This window comes from Aphelocoma coerulescens, chromosome 11, assembly GCF_041296385.1.
Source record: "Aphelocoma coerulescens isolate FSJ_1873_10779 chromosome 11, UR_Acoe_1.0, whole genome shotgun sequence".
Classification (NCBI taxonomy): Eukaryota; Metazoa; Chordata; class Aves; order Passeriformes; family Corvidae; genus Aphelocoma; species Aphelocoma coerulescens.
The window spans coordinates 6723874-6737425 of record NC_091025.1 but is presented as its reverse complement, the minus strand read 5'-3'; the positions used below and the strand labels follow the sequence as shown (position 1 = coordinate 6737425).

The 13552-nt window shown below is 48.2% G+C and overlaps 2 protein-coding genes across 3 annotated transcripts in view; both read right to left on the bottom strand.

Annotated features, from left to right (window-relative positions):
* Positions 1 to 2482, bottom strand: part of NLRC5 (NLR family CARD domain containing 5) — a 36945-nt gene extending 34463 nt beyond the window's left edge. The window contains exon 1 of the mRNA XM_069027114.1: positions 2442 to 2482. The gene's annotated coding sequence lies outside the window, so the exon portion shown is untranslated. The remainder of the gene's footprint in view (positions 1 to 2441) is intronic.
* Positions 2483 to 4689: 2207 nt separating this feature from the next.
* Positions 4690 to 12412, bottom strand: CETP (cholesteryl ester transfer protein). Of its 2 annotated transcripts, none has more exons than XM_069027149.1 (16): positions 12233 to 12412; positions 11145 to 11259; positions 10222 to 10356; positions 9638 to 9708; positions 9133 to 9220; positions 8953 to 9022; positions 8601 to 8661; positions 7925 to 8016; positions 7502 to 7681; positions 7034 to 7084; positions 6527 to 6694; positions 5675 to 5742; positions 5512 to 5554; positions 5356 to 5425; positions 4946 to 5031; positions 4690 to 4851 (listed from the first exon to the last, which is right to left on the bottom strand). In XM_069027149.1, the coding sequence occupies exons 1-16, from the start codon at positions 12375 to 12377 to the stop codon at positions 4777 to 4779; spliced, it is 1518 nt and encodes a 505-aa protein (XP_068883250.1). In that variant the 5' UTR covers positions 12378 to 12412; the 3' UTR covers positions 4690 to 4776. The 2 variants fall into 2 exon arrangements, with proteins under 2 accessions (XP_068883250.1, XP_068883252.1); XM_069027151.1 differs by having other exon boundaries at positions 5356 to 5422.
* Between the last annotated feature and the right edge of the window lie 1140 nt (positions 12413 to 13552).

The following is a 13552-nucleotide window of genomic DNA, read 5'->3' as shown; positions in this document are numbered from 1 at the left end:
AACCAAGCAGACATCTGATAAGAGCAAAGCTTGTGGTATTGTGCACTGTTCTACTCATCTCAGACTCTTCAGGTCAAAGCTGGTTCCTAGACAGCATCGCCATACACTGTTACAATATGGTATCAGTGCAAGAAAGACTTCACCCTGTTCCCATTCCAGATCAGACTTTCAGGATGAATTATGTAAAAAGTGAGGCAGCTCTTGGACCCAGCAAAATGTGGGTAAAACCCCCAGCTTTTAAATATTCTCTAATGCCTGTCATTTACTCTTCTTGCCTGTCATTCACTATTCTAACAAAAACAAGAAATATGGTCCTGGTGAAATGATAAAAAAATGGGGCTTAGCTATGATCAGTTTTGTCCTCAGGCTGTGAAAAACTGTTGTCAAGCATGTTGTCAAAAACTTAAATTCTGAACCTTACTGGAAAGGACTCTGCAAGTTTTCATTCAAAATATTTTATTATGAGGTTCTTTTTATAGCCTTAATCATACAAATAAAGGACTCTAATAGTAACACATGCATTTAAAACAAAGAAAAAAAGTTTCAATTAACTGGAAATCTTGAAAGAAAACATTTAAGCTTCTCAAACTTAAACAAACTGAAAATTAACAGGGCTTCCTGCTAACCAAACTCACTTTTCCAGTAGGCTTATCAGTTAAGCTGTGGCAATTTTCATTTTACATTTCTTCAGCAAAAAAACAGAAATCTGCAAACAGCAATGTCCTGACCTTATTCCCCTGATGACCAAGAACAACAGACTTAATAAAGCCATATTAAATATATACATAAATGAATGAAATCAGACCTTAATGCCAATGAAGACTGAAAGCCACTCAGACAAAGAGTAGACTCATACAAATTAATGAAAGACTCATATTCAAAAGTGAAACAACATTGAAAAATCAGTTGAAAGCTCAGTGACACTGCGCAGCTCCTGTACTACTGCTCTGCTCAGTAAGATCATCAGGAATGACTGGCAGTTACCTTCAGTAAAACACGTCTGACCCCAAAATGAAGCACAAAAACCTCCCAAGAAAAGCCAGAACACTTTTCAGCCTTCATACTTGCACTTCAAATACAAAACCATCTTTAAAACACTTTGCAAAATTTAATTTTCCCTCCCCAACTTGGCATTTGCACCATTCCCAGCCACGAAAAATTAAACTGAAATGTGAAACTCCCTGTTGCAAATCTATCAACTTCTTGCCTGCTCTAGGGGCACAGGGTACTTACTGGAAGCCCAGAAACAGAGCCCCAGCACCAAAATCAGTGTGGGGGGTCACCAAACAACCAAGCTGGAGGACAATGTCCTCTACTTTGATTTCCCCATGTGCTAACCCAGCACTGTCCCGAGGCACAAAGTCCTTCTATGCCTTTTGGGGCCTGATGAACAAAAGACTGAGCAAAATGAAAGTAAAATCATTCAGGAATTCCCCAACTAAAATGCATCTGCAGTAAAAACAAAGAAATGAGCAAAAATATCCAGTCAGAACAGAAGAAGGGTAATATCCTATTCGAAAATCTATAGCTCGGTGAAGCTATAATTAGGGTAAAGCGTTTGAGGAGTGGTCCTAAGAAATGGGACTCAGGGTTAAATGCTCTTCGTGGAGTAAACTCTGGCTTGGTTTTGGTTAAGGCACTTACAATGGGAATATTTCTATTTACGTGCATAAATCTGATTATTCTGGCACATGGGTAAATATTTAATTACCTCTTCTATTATATCTAAGAGGATAAAACAAGTTGCTTTTCCTTTGGAATGAAGACAAGTTTTAGGAGAAATTGTAGCAGATGTGAATGATTTGATAAAAGATCCCATGTCTAGATAGAGCTGTGTGTGCAGAGATCTCCAGATCTAGCCAAATGGGCTGCAACAAACAATGAAACGTTATTAATACTGCTCTGAAGGCCAGAAAAGTTGCATTGGAAAACCAGATGGAGCCTGCAGCCGAGCTCCAGAGAAGTCAAGATGGCACACTGCGCTGTGCCATAATCACTTATCAGAGAAGAAAAAACACCCAGGTCCAGCAACATGTGTCTGCGGGCAAAAACACTGACTCCGGTTGTCCTGCCTTGAGCACGGCGCAGGGAGTGGGGGGAACTCTGGGGAACCGGGAATGGATGGAGGAGCCGGGGGTGACACCTACCAGACTCTGCCCCACTTTGCCACCTCCCAGCCCGCCTCTGGCCCACCTTGTGCCTGGGAGCACAAGTCACCTGTTCGGCTAAAGTTTGGACTCGATGGCCTTGAAGGTGTTTTCCAGCGTTCAAGATTCCGTTCCCTATCCCGGCTTTTCGCATAGGATATGAACACCTAAGAGCTGGGGAGCAAACAGCCAGACCCCCAGTCCCCAAACCCTCTTGGGGGCTCCCAGCAGGACTCCCTCTCCCCGTCCGTCCCCGCGGTGCCCAGCGCGATGTCCCCGTCCCGCCGCGCTCACCTGCTCCGCTCCGTCCCGCCGCGGCCAGCCCGGGACAGCGGCAGCGCCGGCAATGCAGAGCTCGAAAGCGAAACCAGAGCGGCGGCCAAGCGGCTTTGCCGGGAAACCACGTGGGGCTGCCAAGCGGACCCGCACCGGCATCGCCCCTGCACCGGCATCGCCCCCGCACCGGCATCGCCCCCGCACCGGCATCGCCCCCGCGGGGAGCTTCGCCGCCGGGCTGGGGAGGAGCGACGGCCGCCGGGGATGGAGAAGGCATCTCGGGACCCCCGTGAAGGCAGCGGAGGTCTCACCGCTCCCCCCTGGAATAGTTTAGTTTGGAAAAGACCTCTAACATCATCGAGTCCGACCATTAAGCACTGCTATGTTCACAACTGAACCGTGCCACCAGGTGCCACATCTACACAGCTTTTGAACACTGTCACCTCTGCCCTGCACAGGATGTCCCCCCTTCTGGTGAAGGCATTTTCCCTAATATCTAACCTAATTCTCCCCTGTTGTAACTCGAGGCAATTTGCTCTTGCTCTGTCACTTACTACCTGGGAGAAGAGACAGACAGAGCCCCACCTGGCTCCACCCTCCGTTCAGGGAGTTGTAGAGTGGCAAGGTCCTCCCTGAGCCTCTTTTTCCCCAGGCTGAATCCCCCCAGTTCCCTCAGCTGCTCCTCATGAATCTTCTGCTCCCGATCCTTCCCCAGCTCCACTGCCCTCCTTTGTCCCCATGGAAGGGCAGCCCAGTCCAGTCCCCACTGAATACCCCCAGAGGGGCAAGGCACCTCAAAAGCAGAAAAAAGGTGGGGTTTTTTCTGCCATTTCCTTTTTATTAATACTCACCCCTCTAGTGGGGAGTGTCATTTAGGACAACCAAAGCGCTGTGGCTTGATAGAAGCCAAGTCCCATGGTCTTCAGCAGATATTGTCATGCAGGGAGTGAGAACACCTGAGCAGTGGTGGCTTTAGAGCAGGAGGGAACATGGGCAAGCCCTTAGCTGGTATTGAAATAGTTGGCACTGAAATAGCTGGCAGAGGCAGCGATGGGAACAGGGTGGAAAGGGAGGTAGAAAACTGCCCACTATACCAGGGCTTCTTCCAGGCCACAGTCAGCCACACCACAGCATCACACCTCTGGTACCCCTCAGCTCCTGCTGTTTCATGGACACAGCTGGGTCAGACCTTCCTTGGCTGCCATGGAGCCACTGAGCCCCTTCCAGCCTCCTCCCCCACCAGCCTGGATAACAGGACCACTGAAGAGATATTCAGCTCAGCAGTCACGCAGAAGAAGGAAGTGCCTCTGGTGTTGTGGGTGAGAGAGGAGCAGGTCAGAGGGACCTGGCTCATCCCCCAGGGAGGACATCCATGGCAACACAGAGGGAGCAACCACCATGCCCAAGGAGCTCAGGAAACTGAGCCCATCCTGCTAGCAGCCTCTTTCTGGGACCAACTTTTATACTGCTCTGTGGGGGGAGGAGAACATCATCTCTACCTTTGTTAATGTGATCACCATTACAGGTGTTGGATTTGTCACCGAAGATCTCCTCCAAGACAAAAAAAGAGAAGCATGATCTGGTACAGGAAAATAACTCAACCACTTGAGATAAATTATTGCACTGTACTAGAAAGGAACAGGAACTTGCTGCCTGACTAGACACTTACACTTTCTCTTATAATCTCTTTGGTTTCCTTATAATTTTCATTGCTTTTCTCATCTTTGCTGTCACTGGCTCAACATGGGCATTATCAGTTTGGAGCTCTACACAGAGCCACCAGGATCTGTAAAGAAATTACCCTGGGCACAAGAGCTCTCTGTTATTGTACTGCACTGCAAATTCACGTCCTGTTCACTTTTTTCTGCCATATCCAGGTCTTTTAGCATTACTGGTTCTGAGCTTACTTGGAGTTTGGTAATATCATTTGACTTGCTGGATTCTGTCAACATCAGGAGACTCTTGGCAGAAGTGAAACCCAGGATGAGCACAAAAGGTGCTGTTTTTCCAAAATGTAACAACAGAGATGCCAAAAGGTGGCAAAACCCATTTCTGCTGCCTTATGAGGGCGCTAACCCAAAGCCTGTGCACTTCAGGAACCCAGCCCTGACTCCTAAGCACACAAGCCCTTTAAAGATCCTGAAAAAGTAGTGTGGATTGAGGTGCAGACTTCAAAATCTTTGCAGAAGAAAGGCTCCATGTAAGTACAATTGTACAGAGCCTAGAATGTTTGTCAGAAAAAGGAAATAAAATTCTATCAAACTGATTTAAATCAGCTTGTCTTTTAATTGGTTCAGACACAATCTTTCTGGTTGTACACAAGTTCCTGTGCTCCTCTGTGAAGGGATCAGCTCTACAAACTGTTCTCAAGAAAATGAAGAAGCAAATGACTTGGGAAGCCAAAGTCAAGCTGTACAATTACATATCCCTAAAAAGTGGGGAAAGAACAGAAAATAATATGTTAGTTCATGCCACACTCCCAAGAGGGCTTTGAGGGCCAGGCAGTTTTGAGCTCTGCTTACTTTTCTGGTGATGATCTCAGGATTTATGATATCAAAGAGATCGAGCCTTTTGCTGTTCATCAGGGAAGTCAGAGCTGATCCAATACCTATGGAATCAGCAAACCCATCCAGTTACAGGGACATCCATCCTGGCTTGCTGCTCATCATGTGCTGCCTATTACCAAAAACTAATTGTGCCTCAATGCCCCACAACCTTCAGCCTGACAGAAAACTAACTTTTCCTTTCTCAGCCATTTACAAAGGGTTCCTCATTCCCCAAGTGAATCTGGCAGCATTTCAAAACATTAATGTGGTTCCCCCCTTCCCAGTTGTCAGTGTTATTGATGTATTTTTTCAGTGCTCAGGTTTAGGAGATGGGATGTTAGACAATTTATGGAGTAGGTTGGCACTTCCCCAAAAGGAAAACTCACTTGAAGTTACTTCTGGAATGCCAGCAACCAAGATCATGTTCTGCAGGAACCTTTGTATGGATGGGTCCTTCTGAAAACCAGAAAATTAGTACAGAAGTGCTTTAAAGACATCATTTAGTCTCAAATGGCTTAGAGAATACTTTTTTTCGGACTTACCCCACTTGGATCAGCTGTGCATTTAAACACTTTAATCTCTATACTGAAAGGAAGGGGGGAAAAAAGGGGAAGAAAAGTCACTAAGATCTGCAGAGATCCTCTTTTTGTGCTACTCTTAAATATGGGACAAAAGAGGCAACTCTCAAGAGACCACAGTACCAACCTGGAGTCCACAGGCTGCAAAATGAGTTTCTTTTCTTCATAGGTAGCTTGGATAGTGACTGTGATTTCCTGCAGAGGGAAGAGCAGCAGAGTAGAGGCTTAGCTAATCTTTCCTTATAGGAGGGAACTGCATTTGGACATTCTGGGTTGTTTTCTAGAAGCCAGAGGTCAACGTCCTTTTGGCTTTACCTCCAGGTATTGCTAGAGAAGGCCAGCATTTTCCTTCTCCACTTGCATGCAACAAACTCCCCCCTCAGGCCCAGAGCCTCAGTCTCTGGGGCTCCAGGATGGCTCATCCACTGGACTTTAGCTATTTTGTGAACCAAGTCCTGTGTAAGGATGGAAATTGCTGTGTGAGGTGGTGTTTCTCAGTGAGGAAAAGGTTATATTTTGAGCTTCACATTCTTCAGAGCTGCATCTCCATTTCAGACACAGCTATCCTCTAAGTGGGGGCCAGAGCTAGAATTTGGGAACAAGGAGATTTCAAAATAAATACATTCCCATGGTGCCTCCATTCTCTCCTAAAATATCTCACTGATGCTACCCTGTGTCAAATAAATGTTAATGGGGGCTCATCAGAGCTTTCTGCTGCTTTGACCACCTTGCACCCTGATAGTGGGCTGGCCTAAGAGAGGGCCAACATGGTCACCATCATCATTCCCAGCCTCAAATGTCGAAGGAACAGATGAGAATGTTAAAAGAAACTGCTCTGCCTTCTCCACCTCCCGTGGTTTAGCCACCCACCCTTCCCAAAGGGCTCCCTGCCACTGCTGTCCCTGCACACCAGGAATGGTCCTGACTCGGGACAGAGCCTGTCCCAAGGTCTGCACAGTCAGGAGGGGCAAGAACTGACCTTTTCCATGTACAGAGCCACCAGGGGTTCTTCTCCTGCAGGAAGGATGCTGACCTCCACTGCTACCAAGGACCTCACGACTGTCCCTTCAGGCTGAGGAGAAATCTGGGGCTGGGTGAGACTCCACACCTTGGCCACAGAGTCATTATAGGATGTGCCTTGAAAAACCTGGGTAAGTAAGGAGCAGCAGATGAGTGAGGCTTTTTCCATACCAATTTCCTGCCAACTTGCCACACAGCTGCATTCCTTTTGCAGTCCCCAGTTCCTCCTTCTCTTCATACAAGCCCAATAACTCAGCCAGGTTTCAGGGAAATTGTGCCAGCATGGAAGATGGAGAAATCCTCCTTGCAAAGCAAAACTGCTTCTCCATCAGCCCCTGTTTTTCTCCATCAGGCCCACCCAAGACTCAGGTTGTCAAAGGAAGGACCCAAGTTATTACAATGCAACAGAATCCATGTGAAATTTCCTCATTTGACATACGATATTCTGAATAAGACAAAAAGTTACCATCTGCACTGCCTTCCGCTGCACTTCTGTGTCTTCCATCTCAAAGAGTTCCTTCAGAAACAAACCAGAAACAGATTGTGGAAAAACAAAAGACAAGGTTATGGTTGACCCTGGTGCAGGCTGGACAGGCCAGAGCACTGAGGTGGGGCCTGTGCCCAGTCCAGGTCATGGCTGAACTCCCCCAGGTCTCACGATTTTCCTACCTCAGTGCTCCCCCAGAAAATCACATCCCTTTACAATTCAGAAGATAAAGTTTCTATCAGCTGGTATTATCACTGAAAGGAATAACACTGCCTGGGAGCACACTCCTGATGAGGCACTAATTTCAGGATCACGTGCAGTGACTGACTGTACATTTTTACCTTCTACAGAAACCAGCTCTCACCAAAACATGGCATTTAGTGAATTTTTCTCTTTCTCCCCAGAACATGATGTATGAAGTAAGGAGGGTACCCCTCTGGGAATCACCTGCAATTTCTCCCCTGTGAGGTTCAACACCAGTCGCCCATCTAAGAAAGCTGCTGAAGCCAGAGAGCTGAGGCTGTGCTCAGAGAACCAGAAGTAGAGCATTCGGGACTCGGTCAGCAGTGACGGGGAGAAAACAGAGTCACTGAGCACGCTGGAGTTGTTCCTGTAGAGGACAAGGCCCTGTAAAGGATAACAAGTGTGTTGGCCACAGCAAGCAGCAGGGAGACAGGACAAAAAGTCAACACCTGCATTTCCATTGCAAGGCAAAGGCCTGGCTGGACACAGAGCAGGTAGCAGGTTGGCATCAGCCCAGGCTGCAGTGCCACAGCACGGCACAGCCCCATGGAACCAGCCTCTCCAAGCCCTCCAGAGCACACCATGGCCAGGAAACATTTGGTCTCTGAACAGCCTGGGTTAATTCACCTTGTGATGGGATTCTATGTAGCTTGCTTTAATTACAGGATCTGATGCAAGGGAGATATCAACAATAATATCCTTATCCCGGACAAAATTGGCTGCAGGAAGGAAACACAGAAACCTCACATCAGAAATAGGACCTTAAGCAGAGCTTGTGACAGTTGCTTTTAGGACTTGGTACAGGTGACTGGAAGCTATAAAGGACACAGGGATGGGACGAGGGTTCCCACTCCTTTGGATGCTAGTGCTGATCCTACTACAGCTCACTGACTCCATTTCTTCACTGGGAAATAATTATGCTCAGTTTTACATTCCACTCCTTTTCCCTGGTATCTGGGACTGGGAAAATCTCCTGATACTCTAATATCTCATCCCTAATACTGCAGTGCATGCTCCTGTTCTAGCTAACATTGGTCCTGCAGTATCCTGCACAGTACATACTGAAGGAGAAATTCCTTATGAATTGAAATGTATCTTTGAATCTGTGCAATCAAAGATCAACCTGATGCAGAAAATTCCAAACATAACATTACCAAGGTTTATTTTGCTGCTGTCTAAGGGCTTGGGATCCCATACACATTTCAGAAGGACATTTTTGAAGGATGTGGCTACTGCTCTGTTGGGGCTCAAACATGAAAAGCTGCACACAAAAGCAGAAAGCAGAAAGAATGAGAATATTTACCTGCTAAATCAAGTATAAAATTTGTCAGCATCTGAGAAACAGCATTTATTTCCTTGCACACCTACGTGAGGAGAAGAGGGGACAAAAATTAGGGAAAGGGGTAGGATTTTGGATTGTAGAGCAGAGCTGAACCTCATTGAGATGTGGGGGCTGTTGGTCAGAGTCCAGCAGCCTCAGGGTCAGCAACACCTCTCACTTTGTCCAAGCTGTTTTTTTTTTTTTTTGTCGATTCAATTTATTTGTCTTATTTTTCATGAGCACTAACATTACACTGCTACTGTCTTGTGGGCAAGAAAAATGTGTGGCTTACAAAGCTACACAAAGCTTTCCTCTGTCCCCAGGATGATCTTACCTCCCTCTTGAGGACAAGCTTCAGAGTGAAGGAGATGAAATCTGTGAAGAGCTGCTTCAGCCAGCCAGGTCTGTGTAAGACAGAGAGCACAGTCAAGGACCACCCGTGGTCTGCTCATTTGGGTGTGTGGGGGCCGGCAGGGGGACCACAAATCTACATTTTGAAAGGGGGCAGACTCACTGCTTGTCTCCTTGGAGGTGAAGTGTGAGTTTGTGGAAAGTCAGGTAGCAGTCTGAGGCATCAGGAACCACTTGGTCCTTTTGGCACGCTGCATGGGACAAAAGGAAAAACAAATTATTTGTTACTCAGATGAGAAGGACGAGTGCACTTTGCAGACACTGCAGGCCTGGAGCAGGGCATCACTGCAGAGGGCCAGCCAGGGTTCCCCACATCTCCGGGGTATGTTTCCAGAAGATTCCAGACCCTGCCAAGTCAGGGCAGATGTGGCTACCCTTGCACCTGGATCAAGGGTTTCTGCTCACAGCTCCAGCTGAGCCAGTCTACCAGGCACCCTTCTTCATGCTGCATCTGGATACCTGCCAGCTGCCCTAGCTCCTGCCATCAGAGACTCAGCTGTCCCCTACCATGACCCAGGAGAACCTGAAGAGTACATGCAACCCACAAACCAGAGTGGGGAGGGAATTAAGTCGTACTGCAAAAAGTTTGGGTATTGTAACATACTTACTCAGTTTGATGCTTAGCTGGAGGTCAATGGAAGACTCAATTTCAAAATCAACTGAATGAAAAAGCTGCAAACTGTAATGGCAGAAGAGGGGAGATTTAGGAACCTGTGCCAGGAGCAGCTTCTCCCTGACAGATGTGGATTTTATAACACCTCTCCCATCAGTCCTTGCCCTGCAGTGGGCAAACCCCCAGCATACCACAGCCCATCTCAGGTACTCTGGATTTAAATCATTGCAAACTGCTGCCTTTGTGGCACTTAGGAGCCTTAAACTCCTCTTTTTATCCACTCAGATTTTACAGAGAAATGAAGGGGAGGGAAGAAGTCAACTCATATGCTTTGGCCATCTGGTCTCGTCATGCAAGGTGAGGACAGAAAGGCAGAAAGCAAGATGAGCAGAGCAGTGATGGGGCTCAGCAGCTCTGCTAGAGTATAAAATCCTGTCTCAGGCAATCATCAGTGCTGCCATTGCCAGAGAGACTGGGAAGTGCAGACCCCTCACTTCTACTTGTGTCATGGGCCAGTCCCACAGGCAGCAGCAGGAGCTGGGCTGTGGGGTTCAGCAGCCCCCAGACCCAGGTACTTACAACCAGGCCCCGGCGTAGCCATAGGTGAGGGTCCCTTTGAACAAGGCTGTCACGTTTTTAATGGCAATGTGAATGGCATTGTCCTCCTTGAGCTCCACCTCGCTCCTCTCTATGGACAAATCATTGACCTGGATGCTAGAAACAACAGAAACACAGTTTGTCCCCAGCCCAGAGCTGTTTTCTGTGATTGGGCAGGACAGGTTTATTCCTGAGGAATGGGATCTCTGAGGGACCCATGCCAGACTCCAGAGCTTTTGCAAATCCCAGGGCCAGGCACAAGGACAGTGACAGTGGTGCTTTTGCTCAGCCTTTGTGCGCTGTGCCTCCCTCACAATATTTGCACACAAGGTTGTGGAATGCTTTAAACAGGAAACATGGAGCAGTGCAGCCCTGTTTTATTGCAGTGCTCTGTGCAGCCGTGGTCATAGCTGGAAGTCTGTTCTGGGAATGCACCACTGAATCTGTGGTCCCAAAACAAAAGTGAGTAACACAGCGACACTCAGCCTGGTTTGTCACAAAGCACAGCCAAGTGACATCCTGCTGACAGGGGTGGCTCTGGCAGCCCTGGATGGGTCCCCTCTGCCTCTCAGTGTGCCCTGGGCACCATCTGTCATTGGTGGCCACAGGTGCCCCAGCCCACAGGGACATTACTGCCCATCCCCGTTGTCCCATATGAGCTCTACACGCTGCCTTGCTAGCTGCCCACTCAGTTGGAAAAATAAAATAACTCTTAAATAGCACAGCAGCAGCATAAACCTTGACATGCAAATCGTCAGCAAGGCTTAGACCCAAAAGTGTGTCTGTCCCAGTCCAGACCTTTGCTTTCACCAGGAATTGCTGGATCAAAGCTCCCTCCAAGGCCCGTTTCTGTTCCACTCTCTCTCCCATCACCTCCCCTGGCACAGAGACGTGGAGATACTCACTTGGTCAGCCCATAAGCCACCCGGCCGAGGAGCCGCATGGACCTTTCCCCAGTGATGTTTGGGAATTTGGCGTTTCTGAAGGCTGCTTGAATGACCTGGGCCGTTTCCTTGTTCACTGTCAGTGGAAGAAAAGGGCAAAGATGACAAACTGCAACCTCTGCTGGCTGCAAACCAGATCCGCACTCTGGATTAAAGCACTACAGAAGGCTTTTGTCTGAGGCATGTCCATTAGATTAAGGATGCACTTAGAAGAGTAAATTAAAAAATTAAAATTCCCTAACTCAAACAGTTGATGGCAGCAAGAGACAACAGTGCATGTGGCTTGACAGCCATCAGCAGGAGCTGATTCCAGGGAATCATGGCCAGCTTTCACACACCTCAGGAGCAGATTTTGGAAAGGTGAAGGCTGTGCTCATCCTGACACCACATAAGCTGTTGACTTTACCCCAGTGCTTTGCTTTGTTGCTGCTTACTTGTATTGCAGTCAGCTCTTGGGTCTACAAAGAAAAAATTCTGATACTCAAGTTTCTGTGCCCATTTTCCTGACGTTATCCAGCCCATTCCAGCCTCAGCCTCAGGCACATGCTTGTACACGGTTTTTCCTTCCAGAAATACTATCTCTTAGTTTGGTCCAGCATGAATACATCTTTCTCTGCATATACCACTGTTGGATGGGACAGGACACAGCTGATCCTATCCTCCACAGAAGAACTAAGTTCTTCCCCCAAAACTCCCAAATCCTTGCAAATAAGCCCACAGCAGCAGAGAACGTTTCCCCACTTCTGCACAGCAACCCCCAAGAGATGAGATTGCTGTGAGGAGAGAAATCAAACACACATTTATTCAAGGTCTTTCATCATGCCAAGCCCCAACAGCAACAGCACTAAACCCTGGGGCTGAGGAGAGGGGTGGGAGACAATTTTCAAGCTCCTTTGCCTGTTCAGATCAGGTGCCCATGCTTTAACCTGTGCTCCCAGGCAGGTGTTTACACAAGAGACAGAGAAGCAAGAAACCCCCTCACTTGGCTAATCTGTCACTACCTTCTGGCAGAGACGGGGCAAACACAGCCCCAAAGAGCAGGCACTTACACAGCAATGCCGCGGGCTTGGTCATCCTGCAGACGATCCCTGTGGCTCTGTAGGGGAAGGGCCCAAAATCACACGCTGCTGCTGCGTGGACCAGCACCAGCAAAATGCTGAAGGTCCCCAGCATCATCCTGCCAGCCCAGCACATCTTCAGCAAGAGCAGAGAGCACTGATGAGACCAAGTGGTTCTTGGCAGAGACAGAGGCTGCTTTCATACCCCCAGCAGAGCCCACTCGAAGCAGGACATGACCTGCTTCCTCCACTTATCAAAATTCATCACACATTTCCTAATCTTCCTATAGTTTCCTTAACACCCTTCATGTCTCACACTGCCTTCCTCCCTCAGCAGGAGTTTGGGCTGCAGGGCTTGGTGCTCCTGCCAAGATTGGCTTAACTCATGTTAAAGTTACACATGAGTTCCCAGGGCAGGTGGAAAAAGCTGGAGGGGGATGGAGACTGGAAGAGGATAAAGTCGAGGCAGCAGCCTCACATGCTGCCTCGAGCCAGTTCACAATTTTTTCTTCATGCAGAAATATTCCTTATTTTGCATTCCTGCAGGAATTCCCCAGCAAAGCCCTGTTTGAAAGGACCTACATCATTAACTGCTCCCCCTTCCACTGATTTCATACACACTGTGGGGAAACAGAGGCACACTCCTGGGAAGAGGGTGCTTCCTGCTACCACTGGGTGAACCCCATCTCCCGCATCCCTGGAAAGCTTTATGACCATAAGACTAGGATGTTTTCTGCCTCTTGGCTGGATCAGTTGAAAATCTTATTTGCCACCATCCAGATGGGCAAAATCCCACTAAGGTGAAGTTTTTCATGCACCCAGACTCTCAGCTGCTATTTGGGGAACATGAGAGACCCAAGTTCACATCCACGCACACACCTGTGCTCTGTACATCGCTGTCCTCCCACACCTGGGGTCCATCCCAACCCCAAAACAAACTCCAGGACAAAACAGAGTGGGGTTACTTCAGCCAGGAGGCTCACAACATCTCCTGTGAATCTTTCTGCCAGCAAAGACTGATGGAGAAGGACAGATAAGAACTTGGCAGTGCTGCAGGAGCACCCTCCACCCCCTGAGCAAGACAAGATGCCAGCCTCCCTCCTCTCCCTGGCAGATGCCTCATCTGTCTGGTGACAGGGTGAGCACATTTCCTGCGGGGACCCCGCAGTCCAGCAGCCCCCACCCTGCCGTGTTGTTTTCTTCCTGAGTTGAGGAAGTGAATGGCCTCGGGTACCCCCCGGGAGGCACTCACGGTCACTGACCCGCCGAGGGAAGCCTGCCTTCTCCAGGAGAGCAGCATGGTGGCTGTGG